Consider the following 20842-nt stretch of genomic DNA (forward strand, 5'->3'; position numbering starts at 1 on the left):
CTGTAAACCCTTTAACGTGGAAAGCACTTTGTGGCAAAGCATGAAATGTGCTTTAATAACAGTAATTTTACATGCAACATTAGACATGTTTATATATTAGGAGGTATCACTGTGAATGAAATACGTCACACTTCTACTGCCAACAACAGCGTCAGACAATAAGTGTAACACTGGTAGAAGTGGTTCTCTGTAATGATTAGTTTAATTTTTGATACGTTAAGTGTGTTTTGTTGCTTGTATTCTATTTTTTAGAATGTATAAAGCAGCAACTCCTTCGAGTGCTGGGGGAGCCACTTATCTGAGGACCTCACCTGGACAGCCAACACAGCAGCACTGGTTAAAAAGGCACAGCAGAGACTCCACATCCATCGGGGGCTGAGGAGGAACTACCTGGAGGACAGACAGCAAGTGTCCTTCTACTGGGCCACCATAGAGTCTGTGCTGACATACTGCGTGACTGTCTGGTTCGCAGCCTGCTCCGCCGCAGACAGGAAGGTTCTGCAGAGGGTTATCAGGACAGCAGAGAGAATCATCAGCTGCCCTCTGCCCCCCTGGAGAACATCGTGACCTCTGGGCCGACAGCACCCACCCTGGCCAGCAGCTGTTCAGCCTGCTGCCATCAGGGAAGAGACTCACGTTCTAAAAATACAGGACAAACAGGCAGAGAAACAGCTTTTTCCCATGGTCCATCAGACTTCTGATAGATTTTTAGATTTTTTTATATATATATATATATATATATATATATATATATATATATATATATATATATATATATATATATATATATATAAAATAGATTTTTGTCATCTGTTTTCTTTGTGTGATAATAATGATGAAAGAGGGTGTGACCTCAATTACCAGAAGCAGAAGAAGTTAAGAAGTCGGAGAATGTTTCCAACCCATGAAGGAGCGCTCAGTTTATTGGAAAATGTCTGATTCAAACTTACCAAACATGGAGATTTTTACTGGAAAGGATGGTTAGTCCAAGTATCTCAAATATGTACATAAGGACAGTAACTGAGTAACTATACTTTCCTGCTTCCCGATGACTTTTTCTGCAACAATTTGTGACTTTCTTGTGTAAATGTCTTTATTTATGCGACAAAAAAATTCAATATCCAGACAAATGCAGACCTTGTAAATACTGAACATGAATCATAGCAGCTGTTGGTAAGTTAAGTTAAATGAAAACAGGCCTCCTTAGACCTAAACCTCTGAAACACTTTCTCGCCGTTTCTTTGCTCCTGTCACATTTTTACTCACTGTGGTGTTATTTTTCACTGCAGTATAAAGTCCTGCACCTCTACAGAAATATCTACATGCTCTATATACGACAGATATTTAGCTATTTACAGTTTTACAGCCTCTACACCCTCTGCACATCAACTCTAGAAAGATATTTTACGATGCTGAATGTATCCTCCAACAACATGCTCCTCTGTATGCCATTTTTTTTTTTTAGCCAAACAGTATGTTTATTTCTCCTCTATAAGGCAAATTTCTGAAATGGACATGCAGAATAAGATGATTTTGAAGAAATATAACATTTATAAGTTTGGATTTGGTTCATTTTACTAATAGAATCACACATCGCAAATGATACGTTCAAGAAAACCCAACAATTCTTTCATTTTTTACAGTTTTGGGCCAATAAATGATGTTATCTTGGCAATTTTTACAAATGAAATGTAATATTTAGATCTACAGTTGAGGTTCAGAAGGATTAATTAAGCTTTAATTTTGATAAATCATGTTGTATTCTTTGGAAGTGTTGAGGTAAAGCTTGCAGTTTCTTGACCTCACCTGTCACACAAATTTTATTTCTGCTTTTATGTTGTGTGCAATTAAAAAATCTAACTATTGAGTGCCTTTGCTTAAATAAGAAATCAGCTTCAAAGCAGTATTAACGTCCACACCCCTGACTTCATGCATGTGACATGACGAATGGAAAGCAAAATACCTGAACCTCAATTGTCCAATGCCATTGTGTTGTGGATCATAAAATAAGGGAGGTGTTTTACTGTCAGGAATACCACTTGATTCATGTAAAACCTAGGGAATAATCTGTTCATGAAAAATTCCCTGCTTGAGGCTAATTATTCATTGCCGTTCAGCAGATTTCACACTGAGGCTGAAAAGATGCTGCAAAATTCAAAACCATCAAAATAAAACTGCATTTTTGTAAATCAGAAGGCTGTATTTTAAGCATTTTTCCTGCATTCAGTTCAGTGGGAATTGATGGAAATAAATCAGTGCAATGATTGTGTTTAACTGTGTCTCTGTGCTGCAAGGAATGTTGAGTTTCATTATTATGCTGTGACACAAGTTCAGATAAAGCATTTCCAGGAAAGAATGTTTTTTTTTCTTTTGGACTCAAACCAGTTTTGCAGCCTCCCTATTGTTCTGCAGTATGGCATGCAGGCCATCAAAGTTGGCAAAGGTGTCGGCAGGTGTATATAAGGACGCTGCAGGTGGATGTGAGCTGCAGAGGTTCTGGAGGCAGAAGGTGAATTTCTGGCATCATGGCATCCACAAAGGTCCTCCTGCTGCAGCTGCTCCTGGTCTCGGTGATCCCAGTGGTCTCAGCGTCGCATTACTGGGGAGCGAGCACAACCTTCACCTACAAAGGCAACAACTCGGATGGAACACACAAGGTGAGACCCACAGCTTTTAATGGCAGAATGACACATAAAGTGTGAACATGCTTTCCCTGGTGTGGTCTCTCATCTTGTCACTGATATTGGACTTTCCAAGTGGCTTAAAGAAATGATTTCCAAACTTGTTTGGAAAAAAGATATGCTATTTCAGAACATAAGAAGAAGATAATTTAAAATAAATTCATTGAAGTTCTTGAGGTGTGAGCAGTTAGATAGAGATTTCTTTTTATGGAACTGATTTAATTTTATTGAATTCCATTTTTAAATTTTTCTTACATTTATTATTTACATTATAGTGTATATTATTTATATTTTAAAGATTTGTATTTTTTCTATGATTTAAAAAGTTTGAATTTTTTGACTAAAATATAGCATTTGACATCTTTTGTGCATCTTTGCATTAATTTAACCTCAGTTTGTTTTCATTTTGCATGTCTTTCTTTTTTTTTTTACTGGTTTTCCATATATTTCTGGTCTTTTTGTGTATTATGAGTTGTATTACATCTGTCTGTGGTCAGTACACATTTTCTTCACTGGTTTGCCTCTTTCTTATCATTTTTTGTGTCTCTGCAGTTATTTTACATCAATTGTTTCAATCTATTTTCAAAGTTTTTTTCCACTCTTTGTCACTGTTATGTGTTGTCACTGTTGTTGGACTAAATTGCCACCAAATGACATTCACCATCACTTTACACAGAAGCTCTGGACCAGGACCTCCTGACTCTTTGGGTCTTTGGGCCAGTTCACTGATCCGTCCATCCTAAATTTGATCTTTTTCCACAGGTGCGCTTTCGTTACAGGGACACCTTTGATAGCTGTTTCTCCTCCCTCAACTGGCGTTGCACTAGTGGCAACTGTGGCTACATCTCCGGAAGTAAGACAACAGTGATTGACAGCAGCAACAATGGACCACAATTTGACAGGCTGTTGTGTGAAACTGAAACAGTTGTCACGAGGAACGTCCGGAGTGACAAACCTTTTCAGCTGAGGTGGATAATTTAAACTTCAATAATCTAAATCAGTGTTTCTCAACTGGTGGGTCGCGACCCAAAAGTGGGTCGCGGGGCCGTTTTTGGTGGGTCGCGAGCCTTTTTCTAAAAAGAGAGAAAAATAAAGATAATCCAATTTAGTGGCGAGTCATTGTAGTTCCCCTCCGCACCCGCAGGGGGTCGTCGTGTCAGCAGCGACCGGTGAGGACACTCGTATTACTGTAGAAGAAACTGCATGTTTTCATAGCAACAGCAGCATGGCTAAACGCAAGTACGACAGCGAGTACATTAAATATGGATTTTCCTACATCGAAGACAAAGGAGTCCAAAAGCCTCAGTGTATTTTGTGTTGTGAGGTACTGGCAAGTGAAAGCATGAAGCATGAATAAACTTTTCGAGCGGTTTAACGACTACTTTCCCGATAAACAACCGAGGACGACTGGGTGCGCGACCCGTTTGGAATAAACATGGAAAGCATCACGTTGCCTAGCAGCGATGAATGTCAGCTGGTGGAGCTATCATGTGACCGCACTCTCAGAAAGAAATTCACAGAGGTAAGCCTTTCCCAGTTCTGGTGCAACGATGTGATGAGAGAGTATCCCTCCATTGCTAGTCGAGCTGTAAAAATCCTCGTACCATTCAGCACCACATACCTCTGTGAATGTGGCTTCTCAGCTCTTGTTCAGCTGAAAACAAAATACCGAAATAAACTGAACATTGAGCATGACCTCAGAGTTGCTTTATCATGCATACAGCCAGATTTTGAGACTCTTGTAAAGGCCAAAAAGCATCCTCAGCTAAGCCATTAGAACTTCATGTAGTTCTGCAGTACTTTTATTGTGACTTGTGACTTTTGTTTATTTGTAAGTGCTTAAAAACACACTTTTCTTTCAATATTGCACACTATTTTTTTCCCCAAATATTGGCTTTCAAATATAGTTAAGCCCTTTGAAAAATGTTTTATTGTGTTTACATTTTGAGATTGATCAGAACATTAAGCATTTCTTCACTTTAATAATTTGTTGAATGCTCTTCATCAGTTTTCATGTTTTGGACTCTTTTGCACATATTTCTATACATAGTTTCTCCAGCTACAACAGCAATGTTGCAGACTTGTGCAGTATTATGAGAAGCTACTGGTTTTGTTGAATTGCACTTTTTTTGTAGAAAAAAAATGCACTTTTATATATCCTGAGAACTACTTGAGGCTATTGTTCTACTTGTTTCAAAGTCCTCGGTACTTGAATTAGTATTGCTGCTTGATTTTGAGTTGCTGTGAAGTACTTGAGTTCAGGTTTAAAAGTTTTGTCTTCGAACGCTCAATCAATAAATTGTTGATTTTTGGAGAAATATTGTTTGGGTCACGACTTGTCATTTCAGTTTTATGGTGGGTCCCAGGCCCAGACCAGTTGAGAACCACTGATCTAAATACCATTGATGCTGTTCATAATGTGTATCTTCTTACCTTAAAGTCATCATGTCATAAAGTTGTGGTTCTGCTAGAGGTAATATTTAAAGAATCTTGTTTCCACACATACCAGGGCAGACAGCTGTTGTTGGATTGGAACACGTAATTGGGTTGTACACTGGGATGTGCTCACTGGTGTGGATTTGGGGAAAAGATCTGACACCGGAGAACCAAACAAATCACCAGATGTTACCATTCTGCCTTTCTTGAGGTAATTTTCCTAAAACTGTTTGCCTCAAATGAGCAAAAATTGAAAATTTTGATTGTGGAACAAATTTTCCTCTGCTCTTCATCTCTTTTGATTATGAATTACAATTAAAGTAGCTATTTGTGTTTTTGCATAAAAACTAACTGCATTCACTATAGAGATGCTTTACTGAAGTATTTATTTTTTCTGCTACTTTCTCCTTCCACTGAACTGCAGTTCAGAGGGAAATATTATATTTTCTACTTCACTACATTTGTCTGCAATTTTTTTTTTTTGCTTTATTTGTTTTTTTTTGCACATTTTGCATCACTTTTCCATTGGTTTGCATCTCTTTCTGTATTTCTTTGAGTCATCACAGTTGTTGCATCTTTTTTCATTGATTTCTAAAGATAATGGAATGGAACATTATTTCGTGCATCTGCACTTTTACACCACTGCTGCTCACATTACTTCCCGCATTTGCTCTGCTCATTTTTCATTCTGATATGATGTGTTTCTAACTCATAATTATGTATTTATTGAAGAATTCCTCAGAACTGCCCTCGAACATACAAGCTGATGACCTTCGATCCTGATGGTGACGATGTCAGATGCAGATATGGAAATCTGAGGAACACAGAGTGCAGCAGGTGCGACCGACCTGCAGGATTCCACTTAGACGAGGTCAGTTAAAAAAGTGAATCTCCTGTTACATTAATGCATTGATGCTTTGCCTGACTTAACCCCTAAATGTTGATATCGTTAGGACTCCTGCACATTGCACTACATCTCCTCCACTGCCAACCCCAGAGTTTTTGGATTCGAGATGATGGTGGAGGACTACTCAAAGGGACACATCAATCTGTTCTACTCCGATGGATCCTGGTCCCACAGGCATCCATGGCCTAGGAGGAGGAGTAAGAGAGCCGTCAGCTATCCTACCACAGCTGCAAGGCCCTGGTGGAACACAGCCGGACCCACCACAGCTGCAAGGCCCTGGTGGAACACAGCCGGACCCACCACAGCTGCAAGGCCCTGGTGGAACACAGCCAGACCCACAACCACATGGCTCTGGTGGATCCCAACCAGAAGAAGAGCCACAACCACATGGCCCTGGTGGATCCCAACCACAACCCCATGGCCCACGACCACAACCACAACCCCATGGCCCACGACCACATGGCCCTGGTGGATCCCAACTGCAACCCGATGGCCCACAACTACAACCCCATGGCCCACAACTACAACCACATGGCCCACAACCACATGGCCCACCACCACAACCCCATGGCCCACAACTACAACCACATGGCCCTGGTGGATCCCAACCACAACCATGACCACAACCCAAAGGCCCATAACCCCATACGCTTCAACTCCTCCTCTTAGCCAACTCCCACTACAGTTCTCTTTTCTTGGTAAGTCAAATTTCACTTGTACACATAAATACTTCATTTTTAATATAACACTAATTACAAACTAGCAGCAGCTGCACCGCCCTCAACTGACAGAAACTTTCACGCATGTTGCAGCTCTGGCAGCATCCTAATGAGCTCTTGTTTTAGATTTATTCAGAGCAGGAGTCCATCCGCACAAGAAGAGTTTGAAAAGACACATTTTTTTGGTTCACATGACTACTGACTTTGAGATGAAATAGATATTTTTAAAAGCGTATGTAGTCTTTACTCAACCAATGAATCAAAACAGAATAATTTGGTTTATCTTAAAATATGAATCCATACGGTGGGAGACACCCGCAGGAAGAAGTCAGCGGTGGAAGAAGAAGTTAGATCTCAAGTGAAAGTAAAAATACAACTATGTAATAGAAATACATGTGCAAAATAAACACTAAAAGATGGGAAACAATTGCAAAGACAACAAAAAAAGAACTGAAAGAGATGCAAGCCAATGAAAACGCGATGAAAAAAGAGCAGAAAGAGATGCAAACCAGTGATGCAAAATGAATACAAATTAATTCAAAACAACTCCAAATATCCAAATCAAACAGAAATAGATGTGAATTAGAACAAAAAGAGAATCAAAAACAACACAAGTAGGCATAAATCCACTGCAATGACCAGATGGAGCTAGACACGAATGGAAAAAGAGACAAAAATGGATACTACTGGATGTAAAATGACTGCAAGCATAGAAAAGACCAGAAAGACATGCCAAATAAACATAAATTCATGTACAGCAACTACAATGACACACAAGAAGGTCATGAAGAGATGCAAATTCATGAAAAACATCCAAACCAATCAAAAAAGATGCAAAATCAACACAAATTTATGTACAATGACTGCAGACACACTGAAAGACCATAAGGAGATGTAGAATGATTACAAACAGATGCGAAATGACTGCAAAGACACACAAAAACACCACAACGAGATACAAAAGAAACATGAACAGATGTAAAGCAGCTGCAAAGAAACACAAGATGGTAATGAAGAGATGCAAACCAATGAAAGAAATATCAAATGGAAACAAATTGAAGTAAAGTGACTGCAAACGCCAGAAAGCAATGCAAAACTGAGAGAAAGTACAATATTTTTCTTTAAAAGATATAAAATAACACTCAAGTAAAATACATGTACCTGAAAATCGTACTTAGTGCTGTTTATTGCGACAGGTGGTACAGAAGAGAGCCAAACAAGATTTAAACTTAGAATCTTTAAACAAACAGCAACACAGTGACAGTTTTCTAAATTTATTCAAAAATCTACTCCACATTGTAATTCAAATGTACCGTTTTATTCCTCCAGTGGACCCCCCTGCTCCCTCATGTGTTGAAGGAGTCTACCTGCCCAAGCTTGTGCATCCAACACCTATACATGGAGAAAAGATCCATGCAGAGGTCGACTCATCCATGGAGATCAGAGTCAAAGCTCAAGCTTCACTTGCAGTGTAAGTGAGATGAAGCCAAAAGTCATTTCGGTATCGGAGCTAACATCAGTAATCATGAAGAAATCCCTGTTTTCTTGTTTTTGTTTTCACACAGGATTCAAGGTATCATCATCAGTGGGCCTTCGAACGTCACCAAGCACAAGACCACCCACAACGAGTTCGTCATCAGATGGATGCCTACGGCCGACGACCTGGGGGAGTTCTTTCCAATCTGCTTTGCTGTTGAATCAGCAACAGGGTGAGCTTTGGCTTCATTTCTTTTTGGACGAATCAGTTTTGCGGTTTCAAAACCATGGTTTCCACCATTTCTATGTTTTACAGGCTAGGTGTCACCAGACCTCCAGTCGCCATACATTCTCATTCTCACTCCCATTTTCACCCAACCCCAACTTCACGGTAAGTCATATTTCACGGCTGATTGCACAGCTTATGCTGTGTGTGAGAAATGAAAATAAGGAAAGAATATTGAACACATTAGGCTGCCAAGATCATGAGGAGGATAAAGAAGGAGGAAGAATTTTACTACACGATCACTGTAGCCAAAATAAACAGATTTAATCTCAATATCTATACAGAATTTGGAGGAAAAAATGCTATGCAATGGAATTCATCTTCTTCTTTTCTCTTTTCTTTTCAAATAAAGTGAAATGTTGCAAATTTGTAATCAGCCAAACTTGAGTATGTAATTCCTTTTCTCAGTTAAAGTGCTAAATCAATGCTCCTTAATGCCCTTTCAGGTCTGGCCTCTATCACTCTGAGATGAGGTGTGTCGTGGTGGAAGTCAAGAGAAAGATAGGTGAGTCTAAAAGATGCTTTGATGTCAGCATTTCCTTTATTTAAGTGTCAAGTGTTGGTCATATTGACAACATTGTACATTGGAGAACAATTCTTTGAAGATGCTGTTTGTGTGAAAACTGCAGTTCTTCATACATCCACTAGAGGCTGCCTCCAAAAGTGAGGCAATTTCCTGAAGGAATTCTTGTGTCAGATATGGCTTAGAGAGCAAAATTAGAATAACATGAGAATAAATGCAGTTTAACAGTAGAAAAGAAATAAGATATAAGTTAGATACATTCGCCAAAATTAAAACAAGTAAGCTAAAATAAGACTAGAATAGAAAAGTAAGGAGTAAAATGCTGAAAATAATACCAAAGTAATAAATTAATATTACACACCATAATGAAATAGAATATGTTTTATATTTTAGATTCTTCAAATTAGCCCCCTTTTGCTTTGATTACTGCTTTGCACACTCTTGGCATTCTCTCAGTCAGCCTCATGAGGTAGTGTCCTGGAATGGGTTTCCAACATTTCTGAAGGAGTTCCCAGAGATGCTGAGCACCCGTTGGCCCTTTTGCCTTCACTCTGTGGTCCAGCTCATCCCAAACCATCTCAAATGGGTTTAGGTCAGGTGACTGTGGAGACCAGGTCTTCTGACATAGCACTCCATCACTCTCCTTCTTGGTCAAGTATCCCTGACACAGTCTGGAGGTGTGTTTGGGGTCATTGTCCTGTTGAAAAACAAATGATGGTTTCATTAAATGCAAACTAGATTGGATGACATGTTGCTGCAGGATGCTGTGGTAGCCATGCTGGTTCAGTGTGCCTTGAATTTTGAATAAATCCCCAACAGTGTCACCAGCAAAGTACTCCCACACCATCACACCTCCTCCTCCATGCTTCATAGTGGGAACCATGTATGTAGATATCATCCATTCACCTTTTCTGCGTCACACAAAGGCACGATGCTGGAAGCAAAAATCTTAAATTTGGACTCATCAGACCAAAGTACAGATTTCCACTGGTCTAATGTTCATTCCTTGTGTTTCTTGGCCCAAACAATTCTTGTTCTTCAACCTCTGTAGTGGCTTCTTTGCAGCAATTCCACCTTGAAGGCCTGATTCATACAGTCTCCTCTGAACAGTTGATGTTGACATTTGTCTGCTACTTGAACTATGTGAAGAATTTATGTGGGATTTAATCTGAGGTGCTGTTAATTTGCGATTTCTGAGGCTGACAACTCTTAAAATGTACATCATGAATCTATATATCCACTCCTACATTAAGCAATGCTAGCCACAGGTTTTATAGCACAATATTTTTTGCAAAACATGCTTTTGTTCACATAATGGGTGTCCATCCATCCATTATCTATATACCGCTTAATCCTCACTAGGGTCGCGGGGGGGCTGGAGTCTATCCCAGCTGACTCAGGCGAAGGCAGGGGACACCCTAGACAGGTCGCCAGTCTGTCGCAGGGCTACATACAGAGACAAACAATCACTCTCACATTCACACCTACGGGCAATTTAGAATGATCAATTAACCTCAGCATATTTTTGGACTGTGGGAGGAAGCCGGAGTACCTAGAGAAAACCCACACAGGGAGAACATGCAAACTCCATGCAGAAACATCCCGGAAAAGCCGGGACGCTAACCAGGGATCTTCTCGCTGCAAGGCGAAAGTGCTAACCACTACACCACTGTGCAGCCCCTCATAATGGGTGTATTTTTTAAAAATATTTATCTCTTGTTAAAGTTCAATCCCACGTGATCTGCAATGAGTCTTCAATGACAATCCTGGTGGAGAAAGCTTCCTTCTCTCGACTCAGTGAGGATCATCTGCGGCTCAACGACCCCTCCAACACCATCTGCAACCTGACGTCTAACAGCACCCACATCATCGGCGTCGTCCCCCTCAACCAGTGTGGCACTCAGATCGAGGTAACCGGAGTTGTCTGCTTGATCACTTCATTATTTATAACATTAAGCAGAAGACTTGGTGGCCTCCTGGACTTCAATTGCTAAGATACTGTATGTTTCTGCACATTCAGAACACGTTAAATCCAATTCCAAAGTGCTATAATTTTTGTAAGACAGGCATCAACAAAAATATGTGCAATAAGCAGGACAGACAACAACATAAAATTAAAATATAAAATACCAGAATACAGGATAACAACCTGTAGGATCAACTTGTAACATAAATGGCCCACATGTTGTTAACACTGAGGCTGAACATGCAACATTTTGCTCTACAGGAGGATGACGACAACCTCATCTTCAAGAATGAAATCACCACATATGAAGACATGAGGAATGTGATCACCAGGAAGCACCTGCTGGAGGTGCGGTTCTACTGCCAGTACCCCAAACATGGCAAGGTCTCGCAGAGCTTCTCGGTTCACAGGAAGAACGTCACGGTGTGGGAGAAGGGCATGGGCACATTCACCTATGGGTTTGAATTCTACGAGGACAACAGCTACCGAGCCATGATAAATCCAAACTCGTACCCTCTGGAGGTAGAGATAGGGACCGAGCTTTACATGAAGATAGAGGCCACCTCTTCAATCAACAATACTGAGATGTTTGTAGAGTCCTGCAGGGCTGCACCGTATGACAACCCCAACTATCGTAAACCGTACATCATCATCGCAAATGGGTAAGCATGTCAACACACTGTAGTGGCAACAGAGGAAAACACAGAGTATTTGTTGGGATTTATGACAAGTTGTTGACTGTAGGTGAGAATGGTCACCTGTATGATGTGTCAGATCTAATGACAATTTATATATAATGAATGAAAAACTTAAACTAATTGCTTGTCTCTATAATCCACTTGAGTGTTTCACCTTTTAGATTAGTAAACTTTAATTCTTTAGCGCCTTTCAGAACTGGAGTTACAAGGTGCTTAACAAAAAAGGGCAACAAAACAATACCAATTCAGTATGAACTGGACTTTCATCCACTAAACTCTTGACTAGTTTCTTGCCTGCTGTTTCAGCAAAAATATAAGTTCATCAATTATTTTTTCCAATGTTTTTTTTTTTTTTCAGGGCCCAGGTTGTGTTAGCTGATATTGAAATACAAGAGTTAGATATTTCTGTTAGTCTCTGTCCAAAATAACTGTGCAAAAGTGTTAAATGCTACTTCAAATGTCTTAAATAGGGATTTCCAGCTCAAGTATTGTTTTTTTTTTTGCCCCCAAACCGATCAGAGCCATTTCATATTTAGCATCTGCTGATACATGATACTTTTTATCCTAGATAATACACACTTCAAGTATTGTAGATTAGCTGTAGTACCTTGTTGCACCACCAGGTGGTATATCTTATTGTGTAATGCTGTAGGAACCAGAGAAAGTGATCACTTTGACGATGGGCAGTTTAGGGGGGAGTTTAGCGAACAAGGGGCCATCATGAGAAAGACTTCTGTGGTCCTTAAAGACCTCTGGCCAGAGCTCAGGTGTTTGAGACAAACTGGAATCAACTTGGACAGCATTTTAATGTCCTAATAGAAAATGTTTTAAAGCTGTCTTTATACCCCATATCATATATCCCCAGCCTAAAACAATAATACCAGCACAAGACACTTGTTTATGGTGCTGAAACTGTGTTGTTAAATGCCAAAATGTCACGATCAAATTTTGTGGGTTTTTTTTTTGTCTCCTAACTGATCAAACTTCTTGAATATTTAGTATCTGCCAATATCTGATACCATTTTCCTGGAAAATACACATTTCAAGTATTGTAGTACCTGGTTGCACCTCCAGGTGGAGCTCTTACTGTTTACGTCTGTAGTGACCAGAGGACGTGGGCATTTGGACTCCAGGCAGTTCATGTTGCAAGCAGAGAGCATTATGGGGGTTAACCTAGCAACAGGCCACCATGACAAAGACTTCTGTGATGCTTAAAGACCTCTGACCAGCGCTCAGAGGTTTGAGACAAAGTTGAATCAATTAGGGCAGCATTTTAATATCCTGATCTAACTTCGTGATGTACACCTCATATCTTGACCATAATCTCGGGCAGTAAAACAACACAAGACAATTAACAACTGTGCTCAAACAGTGTTTTCAATTCATGAATTGTTGATCTACGTAGTGTCCTGATGTAAATTATACTCTCTCTTTATGACAGACATAAAAAATATGCCTCTATAATGGCCCCTGTTGTGACACCTGGACCTACACTAGCAATGCCTCTTCTCTTCTTGTTTTTCTCCAATTAGGTGTAAAGTGGACCCGACTGTTGACATCTATCCTCGTGCACACAATAAGCAGTTCTTGTTCAGCATGGAGGCCTTCAAGTTCATCGGCTTGCATGACCAGGTGAAGAATGTGTTTAGACTATAGCTATAAATGCATATGCAAATGGCTCCAAATTCACAAGTTTCTGGACATCTGAGGGGATTGACATGTGCAGGAAAATACATAGTAATGGAGAGCCTGTTTCACGTTGTTCAGTGAATTTTTTATTAGAATTTTCAGTTATATTCTGTGGTTTCTGACACGTATAATTCTATTTTATTCTAATTTAATTTATGTGAAACAAAAGACCTCTTCACACATGAATTTCATGAGACAGGTGTGTGGAAAAAAAATGAGTTAATTAAATACAGCATGCAGTCTATTGTTCCGACTAAATGTATATTTGTAAATTAGACAGTGCGCTTTTAAATTATTGTAAATGAAGCCTTATGGTCCTTTTAATTCCCAATTTTGAATCACTATTACAGTTCTTGCATCACAATTTTTCATCCAGCAACTGTGAAAGCAGTGTTTATACAGAGCAACAGAAAATGACAGAAAAAAATGTAAATAGGAAATATCGATATGTAGAGTCACCATATATATATATATATATATATATATATATATATATATATATATATATATATATATATATAAAAATAAAAGTTTTGAAACAGTTATAGCTCCTTTTTTTATTTCTAATATATTATTATTAGATTCAAGTTCTGAAAATCATGTCTCAGCCACAACTCTGGGAACTACAACACTAGAGGGAGCAGTGATATGTGTGCTGAATATTATAACACTGCATTCTGTTGCATTCAGGTGTACATCAGTTGTTCAGTTATCATGTGTGAAGCTGGAAACCCCAACACCAGGTGCTCGCAGGGATGCATAAACTCCACAAGCAGCCATCGTCTCTATAAGAGAGAAGCCATGATCCAGAGTGGAACCCACTTCGTTTCCCAGGGTCCCCTGCGCCTGAAGAGGTCGGCCGAGAACAGCGACACATCAGGTATGGACACAGTGAGTGTTTTCTTCACAGCAGCCGCCTTGTCTGAGTAAAACACTGAAATGAAACTGTTCTTCTGTTGTTTCCAGCGGTCGCCCTGAACCTGAACCTGGTGTTCATCGCTGGATGTGTCCTGGCTGCTGTTGGCATGATCTGTGGAGTGATCATGTACAAAACCAAGGCGTCCAAGGTCAAGTACCAACCGCTGCCTGCATCTGAGCCCTCGTAAGACACCAGCGTGTGCAGAGATCAGATATTACATTAGACTACATTAACTATGCTGTCAGATTTTAGGGTTTCATGGGTCTAGTTGTGTGCATTTAAACCTCTTGAGAAATTTTTACAATCTGTGTCTGGGCAAGTAAATTTACAGATTTTTCTATGAAACGGCATCAAAAGGATGATCAACTAGTGCTGCAACTGCTGGTGATTGTTGTAATTGTGGGTTTTTGAAACTGTTTCTACTAATTAATATTCTACGATTTAAATCAAGCATCCTGATTGTTTTCCCAGTCATAATTATTCATGTGTCAGAACTGGCTTCAAATGAATGGAAAAACCTTCAGTCATTGATGATATACTTTTAAATGAATCAATAAAATATTCTGTTGCATCTATTTTTGCTTTTGTCCTTTTTAGTTCTCATCCACTTTCATACAAACACAAACATCTCCTCATTCAAAGGTATTATGCAGTGTATTCTACCGTTTGTATTTCGAGTCTTACAGCCATTAAATTGAATACTGCACTGTAAAGAAAATGTTTTGTTTTCAAGGCAAATATCCTGGAAGTTGAGGCAACAAACTATAACATACACTACCTGTCAAAAGTTTTAAAACACCCCAATTTTTCCATTTTTTATTATTTTTTATTATGCATGTTTATGTCTCATAGTACTCTAAAATGAAAGCATAGAAAAAATTAACTAATTAATTCTTTTAAAAAAATCTATTTAGAAATCAAACTGTATTCTAAGCATTTCACTCATCAAAGTTGCCACCTCTGGCAGATATAACAGCTGAACACACTTGTGGTCTTCTTTCCACAATGGAAATCAAATATTCTTCACAAATTTCTTCCCAACTCTGTTGCACAAGTTCCCAGAAATGTGTGGCACATGTAGGTTGCTTTACTTTCACTCTTCTGTCCAGTTCATCCCAAACCAGCTCCATGGGGTTTAAGTCCAGAGACTGTGCTGGACACTCCATGTTTTCAAGTTTACCATCTTGTTCTTTTTTCCTAAGATAGTTCTGGCATAGCTTGGACTTATGTTTTGAGCCATTATCTTGCTGTAGGATGAAGCCCTGACCAACTAGGAACATACCAGAGTGTACTGCATGGTGCTGCAGAATGATGTGGTAGCTGTTTTGGTTCAGGGTTCCTCTCACTCTGTACGAGTCACCGACCCTGGATCCAGCAAAACAGCCCCAGACTATCACGCTTCCTCCTCCATGTTTGACAGTTGATGTCACACACTGAGGAACCATCCTTTCTCCTACTTGACAGCATACAAAAATCCTGCATGATGAACCAAAGATTTAAATTTTTTATTCATCAGTCCATAATACCTTCTTCCAGTCTTCAGTAATCCATTGGTGGTGTTCCATGGCCCAGGCAAGCCTCTTTTTCTTATGCTGACGTCTTATCAATGGCTTCCTTGCTGCAACTCAACCTGTCAAACCTGCAACTTGAAGTCTTCTCTTCACAGATGAAACTGAGACTTCTTACTATGACAACTATTCAGCTGTGCTTCAAGCTGCTTTCCTGTGAGCTGCCCATCATCAAGCTGCTGACTCTCAGAAATTTGTCTTCTGATTTTGTTGTGGCTTTGGGTCTTCCAGACCTCTTTCTGTCAGAGTTTCCCCCAGTTTCTGAGTGCTTTTTGATGGTGAAGAAAACTGTACTCACTGACACCTTGATTTTCTTCAAAATTTCTCTGTTAGAGAGATCTTGAGATTTTTTAAAGATTTTTACATGCTGTCATGCTCTGTCTCTCTTCTATTGTTAATTGCCTTTTTCTCACCATTTTTATAGCAACACGCTACTTTCTGCAGTACAGCACTGTTAAAATAATGCTCCCGAGGGTATGGTGCCAATGGGTGTTCCAGCACTACTTTTTTGCAGACAGAGGGGGTTGGAACTAATCAATAAAAGTTCGGACGCCTGTAGGATTTGGTAGCAGCAGCTTTCAAGGCTTGATCATCTCCATTGCTGCAGAACAGCTTTAAGTTAACTCATTTCTTGTTCCCTGAAAAAGGCGTTTTTGTATAATTCTGAAATGTACATTTTCTCTCAGTTTTGGGTAACATTACCTTTCTTTTTCAACCTCTGGCAGTTCAAGCTATTCATTGGACTTGAACTTGAAAAAATTGAGGCATTCTAAAAGTTTTGACCGGTAGTATCAGTTTTTTTAATGTAAAGAGCGGCATATATATATATATATATATATATATATATATATATATATATATATATATATATATATATATATATATATATATATATATATATATATATATATATATATATATATATATATATATATATATATATATATATATATGAGTTGTGCTCATTCTCTTGTTTGATACACTTATTAATTACTTATCACTGTGTTTATAGGTTGATGTAAATAATAATTCTGATCTGCAACATTAAAGTTCAGCAGCAAAACAGTATTAAAATTAATGGCTGCAATATCTGAGGCACAAGAATAGAATATACTATATATAAATAAAGTTTGATAGAGCTTTAAGTGAAAATTTTGCAGCAAATCATTTTAATCATAAAAGAGTTTTTGACATGACATTGCTGCACATTCAGCTTTAAAAGTATTGCAATTGTTGTGTTACACCACAAGATGGTGCAACTACTCTCTTTATTAGGAGTGTATTATTTCACAGCTGAATGTAGGCCACTCAGTTAAACGGTTAAATTATTGGAACATTAAGACTAAAAACAATATTAGGGAAATTTCACACAGTCCCTTATTATCCTACAATCCATTTAGCATCATTTATAGAGAGTTATTTGAATGAAAATGTAAAGGTTTACTTTAGTCACATTCAGATGTTGTTGTTTTTTAAAATTTACCTCTGATGGAAATAGTTTTGTAGGTAGGTATCTTCAAATTTGAGACACAATAAAAAATAAAATAATTAAAAAAACAAGAAAATACAATTTTAAATAAAATTTTTGTTGTTTTTTGTGTTACACGAGTTCTATGCTGATTTATATGTTGTCATTGTACATTGCATATCGACATAAAATTACTTTGAACATTAAATTGTTCATTTTACTGTTCAGAATGTTGCTCAGATAGGTCATTTCAGGTCACTGTTATTTATGCAGCACATTTACAGCAAGAGCTGCTAAGCCAACATGCTTTTCAGTACAAAAATAAGACTGCAGCTGTCAGTTTGACTAACAAGATTAAGTATTAAGGTTAAGACCCTACAAAATGATTCATTATACAAATTTACACTAAGGTTATAGCCTAACAATAATGTTAATTATGTACATTTATTTCCATCCATTATCTATACACCGCTTAATCCTCATTAGGGTCACAGGGGGGCTAGAGTCTATCCAAGCTGACTTACAGTGAAGGCAGAGGACACCCTGGGCAGGTCACCAGTCTATCACAGGGCTACACATACAGACAAATTTGTGTTCGTCAAATTTATTTGACAAACATAAATATTCGGGTTAAGACAGTGCAGTACCATTCATTATTTGAATTTATGTGACTAATTAAAATATTAGGATTAAGGCCGTACAATAATACAAATCTTACACAAATACCTGACTAAACTAGATATTAAGGTTAAAGATTACCTTAAAATATTATTAATTATGCATATTTTACTGACTAACTTAGATATCATGTTTAGTACCCTGTGGTATTACTTATTATGTGAATTTACCTGAATAGTTTAAATATTAGGATTAATACTCTGCACTACGGAGTTATATATAATACAAATTTACCTGACTAAAATAAATATTAAAGCTAATATACTACAGCATCATTAACTATACTAATTTACCTGACCTAATTAAATATGAAGTTACCCTGCTGTATTACTGATTACGTGAATTTGACTGGCCAATTTAAATATTATGTTAGGACTACCAGTCAAAAGTTTTAGAATACCCAAATTTTTCCATTTTTTCCAGACTAACTTAAATGCTAAGGATCTACAATATTATATACTTTAACAAATTCTGATTGAAGTCTCAAATCGTAAATGTATGTGATATCCTAAAGCATTGTAGTGTCTTGTAAAACTTTCTCCTTGTGATGTGAGCAGTGTGGTTTTTACCTGGGTCTGTACAGGAACTGTGAGCGCCGCTGCTTTTCCTTTTCCTCCTGTTGCCAGCCGGAGAAGCGCTCTCCTCCCGAGGACTACCAGGCTAATGAAAAGCGCTAGCGACACGGAGCCCACCATTGGCTGTCCCGACTGCCGAGGCTGGCAGGCAGAGGCGACAGGGAAGGACCGCTCCGACGGACCTTTTTCGAGTGGAAATACCGAGAGAACACCAGCAACTCGGACAGAAACGAAGGGAATATAAGTTTTTTTTTATCCTCGGTATTGTTTCCTCCCCGAGACGGACCGAAACGTCGCTCAGTGTTAGCTGGAAGTTTCCGAGCGGAGCCGTGATGTGGTGACGCGACTGCAACCGAATCGAGCTAACGAGGCTAACGTTAGCTGCTAACGCTACTTGATACATTAATCATTTCATCAGAGCTTTTACAGGATTTTAAAATCGCTATTGCTAATTTAGATAATGTAAGATAAACTATTATGAGAGATTTTTATCATGTTGTGTACTTTTATATGAAATTTACCCCTAAATATCTACCTGACGTTATTTCTGCTAAGTTAGTAGATGAAACTAGCAAGCGTTAGCTACCTAGCAGGCTAGTGGCTAACGTTAGCTAGCACTTTAAACTGACTTCAAGCCAAAGAATTCTGGTTCAAATTAGCTTAGCAAAGCTGTAACTGTATCACCTAATTGTATCCTTACACGTCCAGCTGTTTTTGATGTTATTTTCGAGAAGTTTAACTTTATTTCAGTTTGTTTTGAGATGCAAAGATAAGACACTTTAAATCCAGATATGCAATCATCGAATCACCAGCTTACTTATTGCTAGCCTGCTAACGTTGAGTTAGCCGGCCAAACTTGGAATACTGCCCCCCTCTTCACTTTATGTGGGTTTCGCTTTGAGGCCTTAAGGAAATTATCCCCTTTTTGCCCCCACAGCCTTAATGCATCTCAACCTCTGAGTGGAATTTATATTTTCTAAATGACTTTGGATATTTCTGAAGCTTGATAAGGCTGTGACATACAATTGGAGTACCTGGACTTTGTTTACTGGCCATAAAATAACGTGGATTATAAAGGACATTTGGAATAACGTTACACTTCAAAGGTGAGAAAAAACACGTGCACACGAAATAACTTCATCTATATGTTATAGTCTTCATTTCGTATGTATGTAGCTACATCACAGTGGAAACCGCTGATTGAACTCACCGTTACTTCTGTTAGAGCTGCAACGATTACTCGAATCATGGATTATTTGGCAACTGTTGAACAGTTTTGTTAATCGATTGATCTACTTGAGTATTAAAAATACTAATAACAGTCTGATTGCAGCTTCTTAATTGTAAATGTTTTCTATTTTCTTTTATTCTCTATGACAGTGAACGGAATATCTTTGTGTTGTGTGTAAACGAAGACATTTGTCATCTTGCACTCTGGGATACACTGATATTTTTCACAGTTTTTTGACATTTTTTAGACCAAAAAACTAATCGATTAATTGGAAAAATAATCAACAGATTAATAGCCAATGTAACCTGCTAAGTTATCTAGCAAGTTTAAATATCAAGGTCTGAACACTACAGTACTATTTATTATGTAAATGTACATTTATTATTCAAGTATTACAGTTAAGACCTTTTAATACTATGCGTAATACAGATTTAGCTGTCCAATTTGAATATTACGGTTAAGATCTTACAATATTGTATACATGGGTTAAATAATTTTGTAAAAATCTATAATTGATATTTTTCTGGCTGATTTTGCAATTTCCTTGCAGTCTCATTTATAGTCGAGCTCCAGTTTAGTTTTAGCTGAGTGATAGATATAAAACTTATCATGAAGCATTGCCAAATGAGATATCATCAAGAGCATGACTGTCATGCCAGAAGAAAGGCAGGAGTGCGGCTAAATGAAATTGTAGAAATTGTAGGAATTCAAATAATTGTTGATATAACAGTTCAAATCTTTGGATAAGATGTGCTGTACAATCTTAAATTCCAGTCTTCCCGATTTGGATTGTTATAAATTGTGATTTTCATATGAAATTCAATATATGTTTTGTCCTAATATATAATACATGGCTGAGGTTGCTTCAGTCATTATACTGTAATCTTCATTACATGAATCTTACTATGCTAAGTTAAATTTTGATTGGTTTTATACTTTCAGCTTTTATTATCAATTTTTGTTAAGCCATTTGGTTTTCAGTTATCAATGTATCTTTGTCAGCCAAAAGAAATACTGCAGAA

The 20842-nt window shown here is 38.2% G+C and overlaps 2 protein-coding genes across 13 annotated transcripts in view; both read left to right on the forward strand.

Annotated features, from left to right (window-relative positions):
• Positions 1-2498: 2498 nt before the first annotated feature.
• LOC111572573 (uncharacterized) lies at positions 2499-14875 on the forward strand. Of its 2 annotated transcripts, XM_055016624.1 has the most exons (14): positions 2499-2657; positions 3444-3649; positions 5191-5328; positions 5850-5988; positions 6071-6722; positions 8073-8214; positions 8309-8452; positions 8536-8610; positions 8952-9010; positions 10754-10938; positions 11256-11656; positions 13225-13324; positions 14072-14261; positions 14348-14875. In XM_055016624.1, the coding sequence occupies exons 1-14, from the start codon at positions 2526-2528 to the stop codon at positions 14485-14487; spliced, it is 2703 nt and encodes a 900-aa protein (XP_054872599.1). In that variant the 5' UTR covers positions 2499-2525; the 3' UTR covers positions 14488-14875. The 2 variants fall into 2 exon arrangements, with proteins under 2 accessions (XP_054872599.1, XP_054872625.1); XM_055016650.1 differs by lacking the exons at positions 2499-2657; positions 3444-3649 and adding an exon at positions 4130-4203.
• A 4482-nt stretch (positions 14876-19357) lies between these two features.
• The window catches only part of ppfia1 (PTPRF interacting protein alpha 1), a 55647-nt gene continuing 54162 nt past the window's right edge, over positions 19358-20842 (forward strand). For all 11 annotated transcript variants that reach the window (XM_055016300.1, XM_055016319.1, XM_055016279.1 and 8 more), the window contains exon 1: positions 19358-19695. The gene's annotated coding sequence lies outside the window, so the exon portion shown is untranslated. The remainder of the gene's footprint in view (positions 19696-20842) is intronic.

Source organism: Amphiprion ocellaris, chromosome 1, assembly GCF_022539595.1.
Source record: "Amphiprion ocellaris isolate individual 3 ecotype Okinawa chromosome 1, ASM2253959v1, whole genome shotgun sequence".
NCBI lineage: Eukaryota > Metazoa > Chordata > Actinopteri > Pomacentridae > Amphiprion > Amphiprion ocellaris.

Excerpts from the sequence above, each read along its gene's own strand:
- LOC111572573 (XM_055016624.1), top strand. The coding sequence starts at position 2,526 with ATGGCATCCACAAAGGTCCTCCTGCTGCAGCTGCTCCTGGTCTCGGTG. Across the intron at positions 6,723-8,072 it reads ACTACAGTTCTCTTTTCTTG|TGGACCCCCCTGCTCCCTCA; the intron begins GTAAGTCAAATT and ends TTATTCCTCCAG. Across the intron at positions 14,262-14,347 it reads CGAGAACAGCGACACATCAG|CGGTCGCCCTGAACCTGAAC; the intron begins GTATGGACACAG and ends TGTTGTTTCCAG.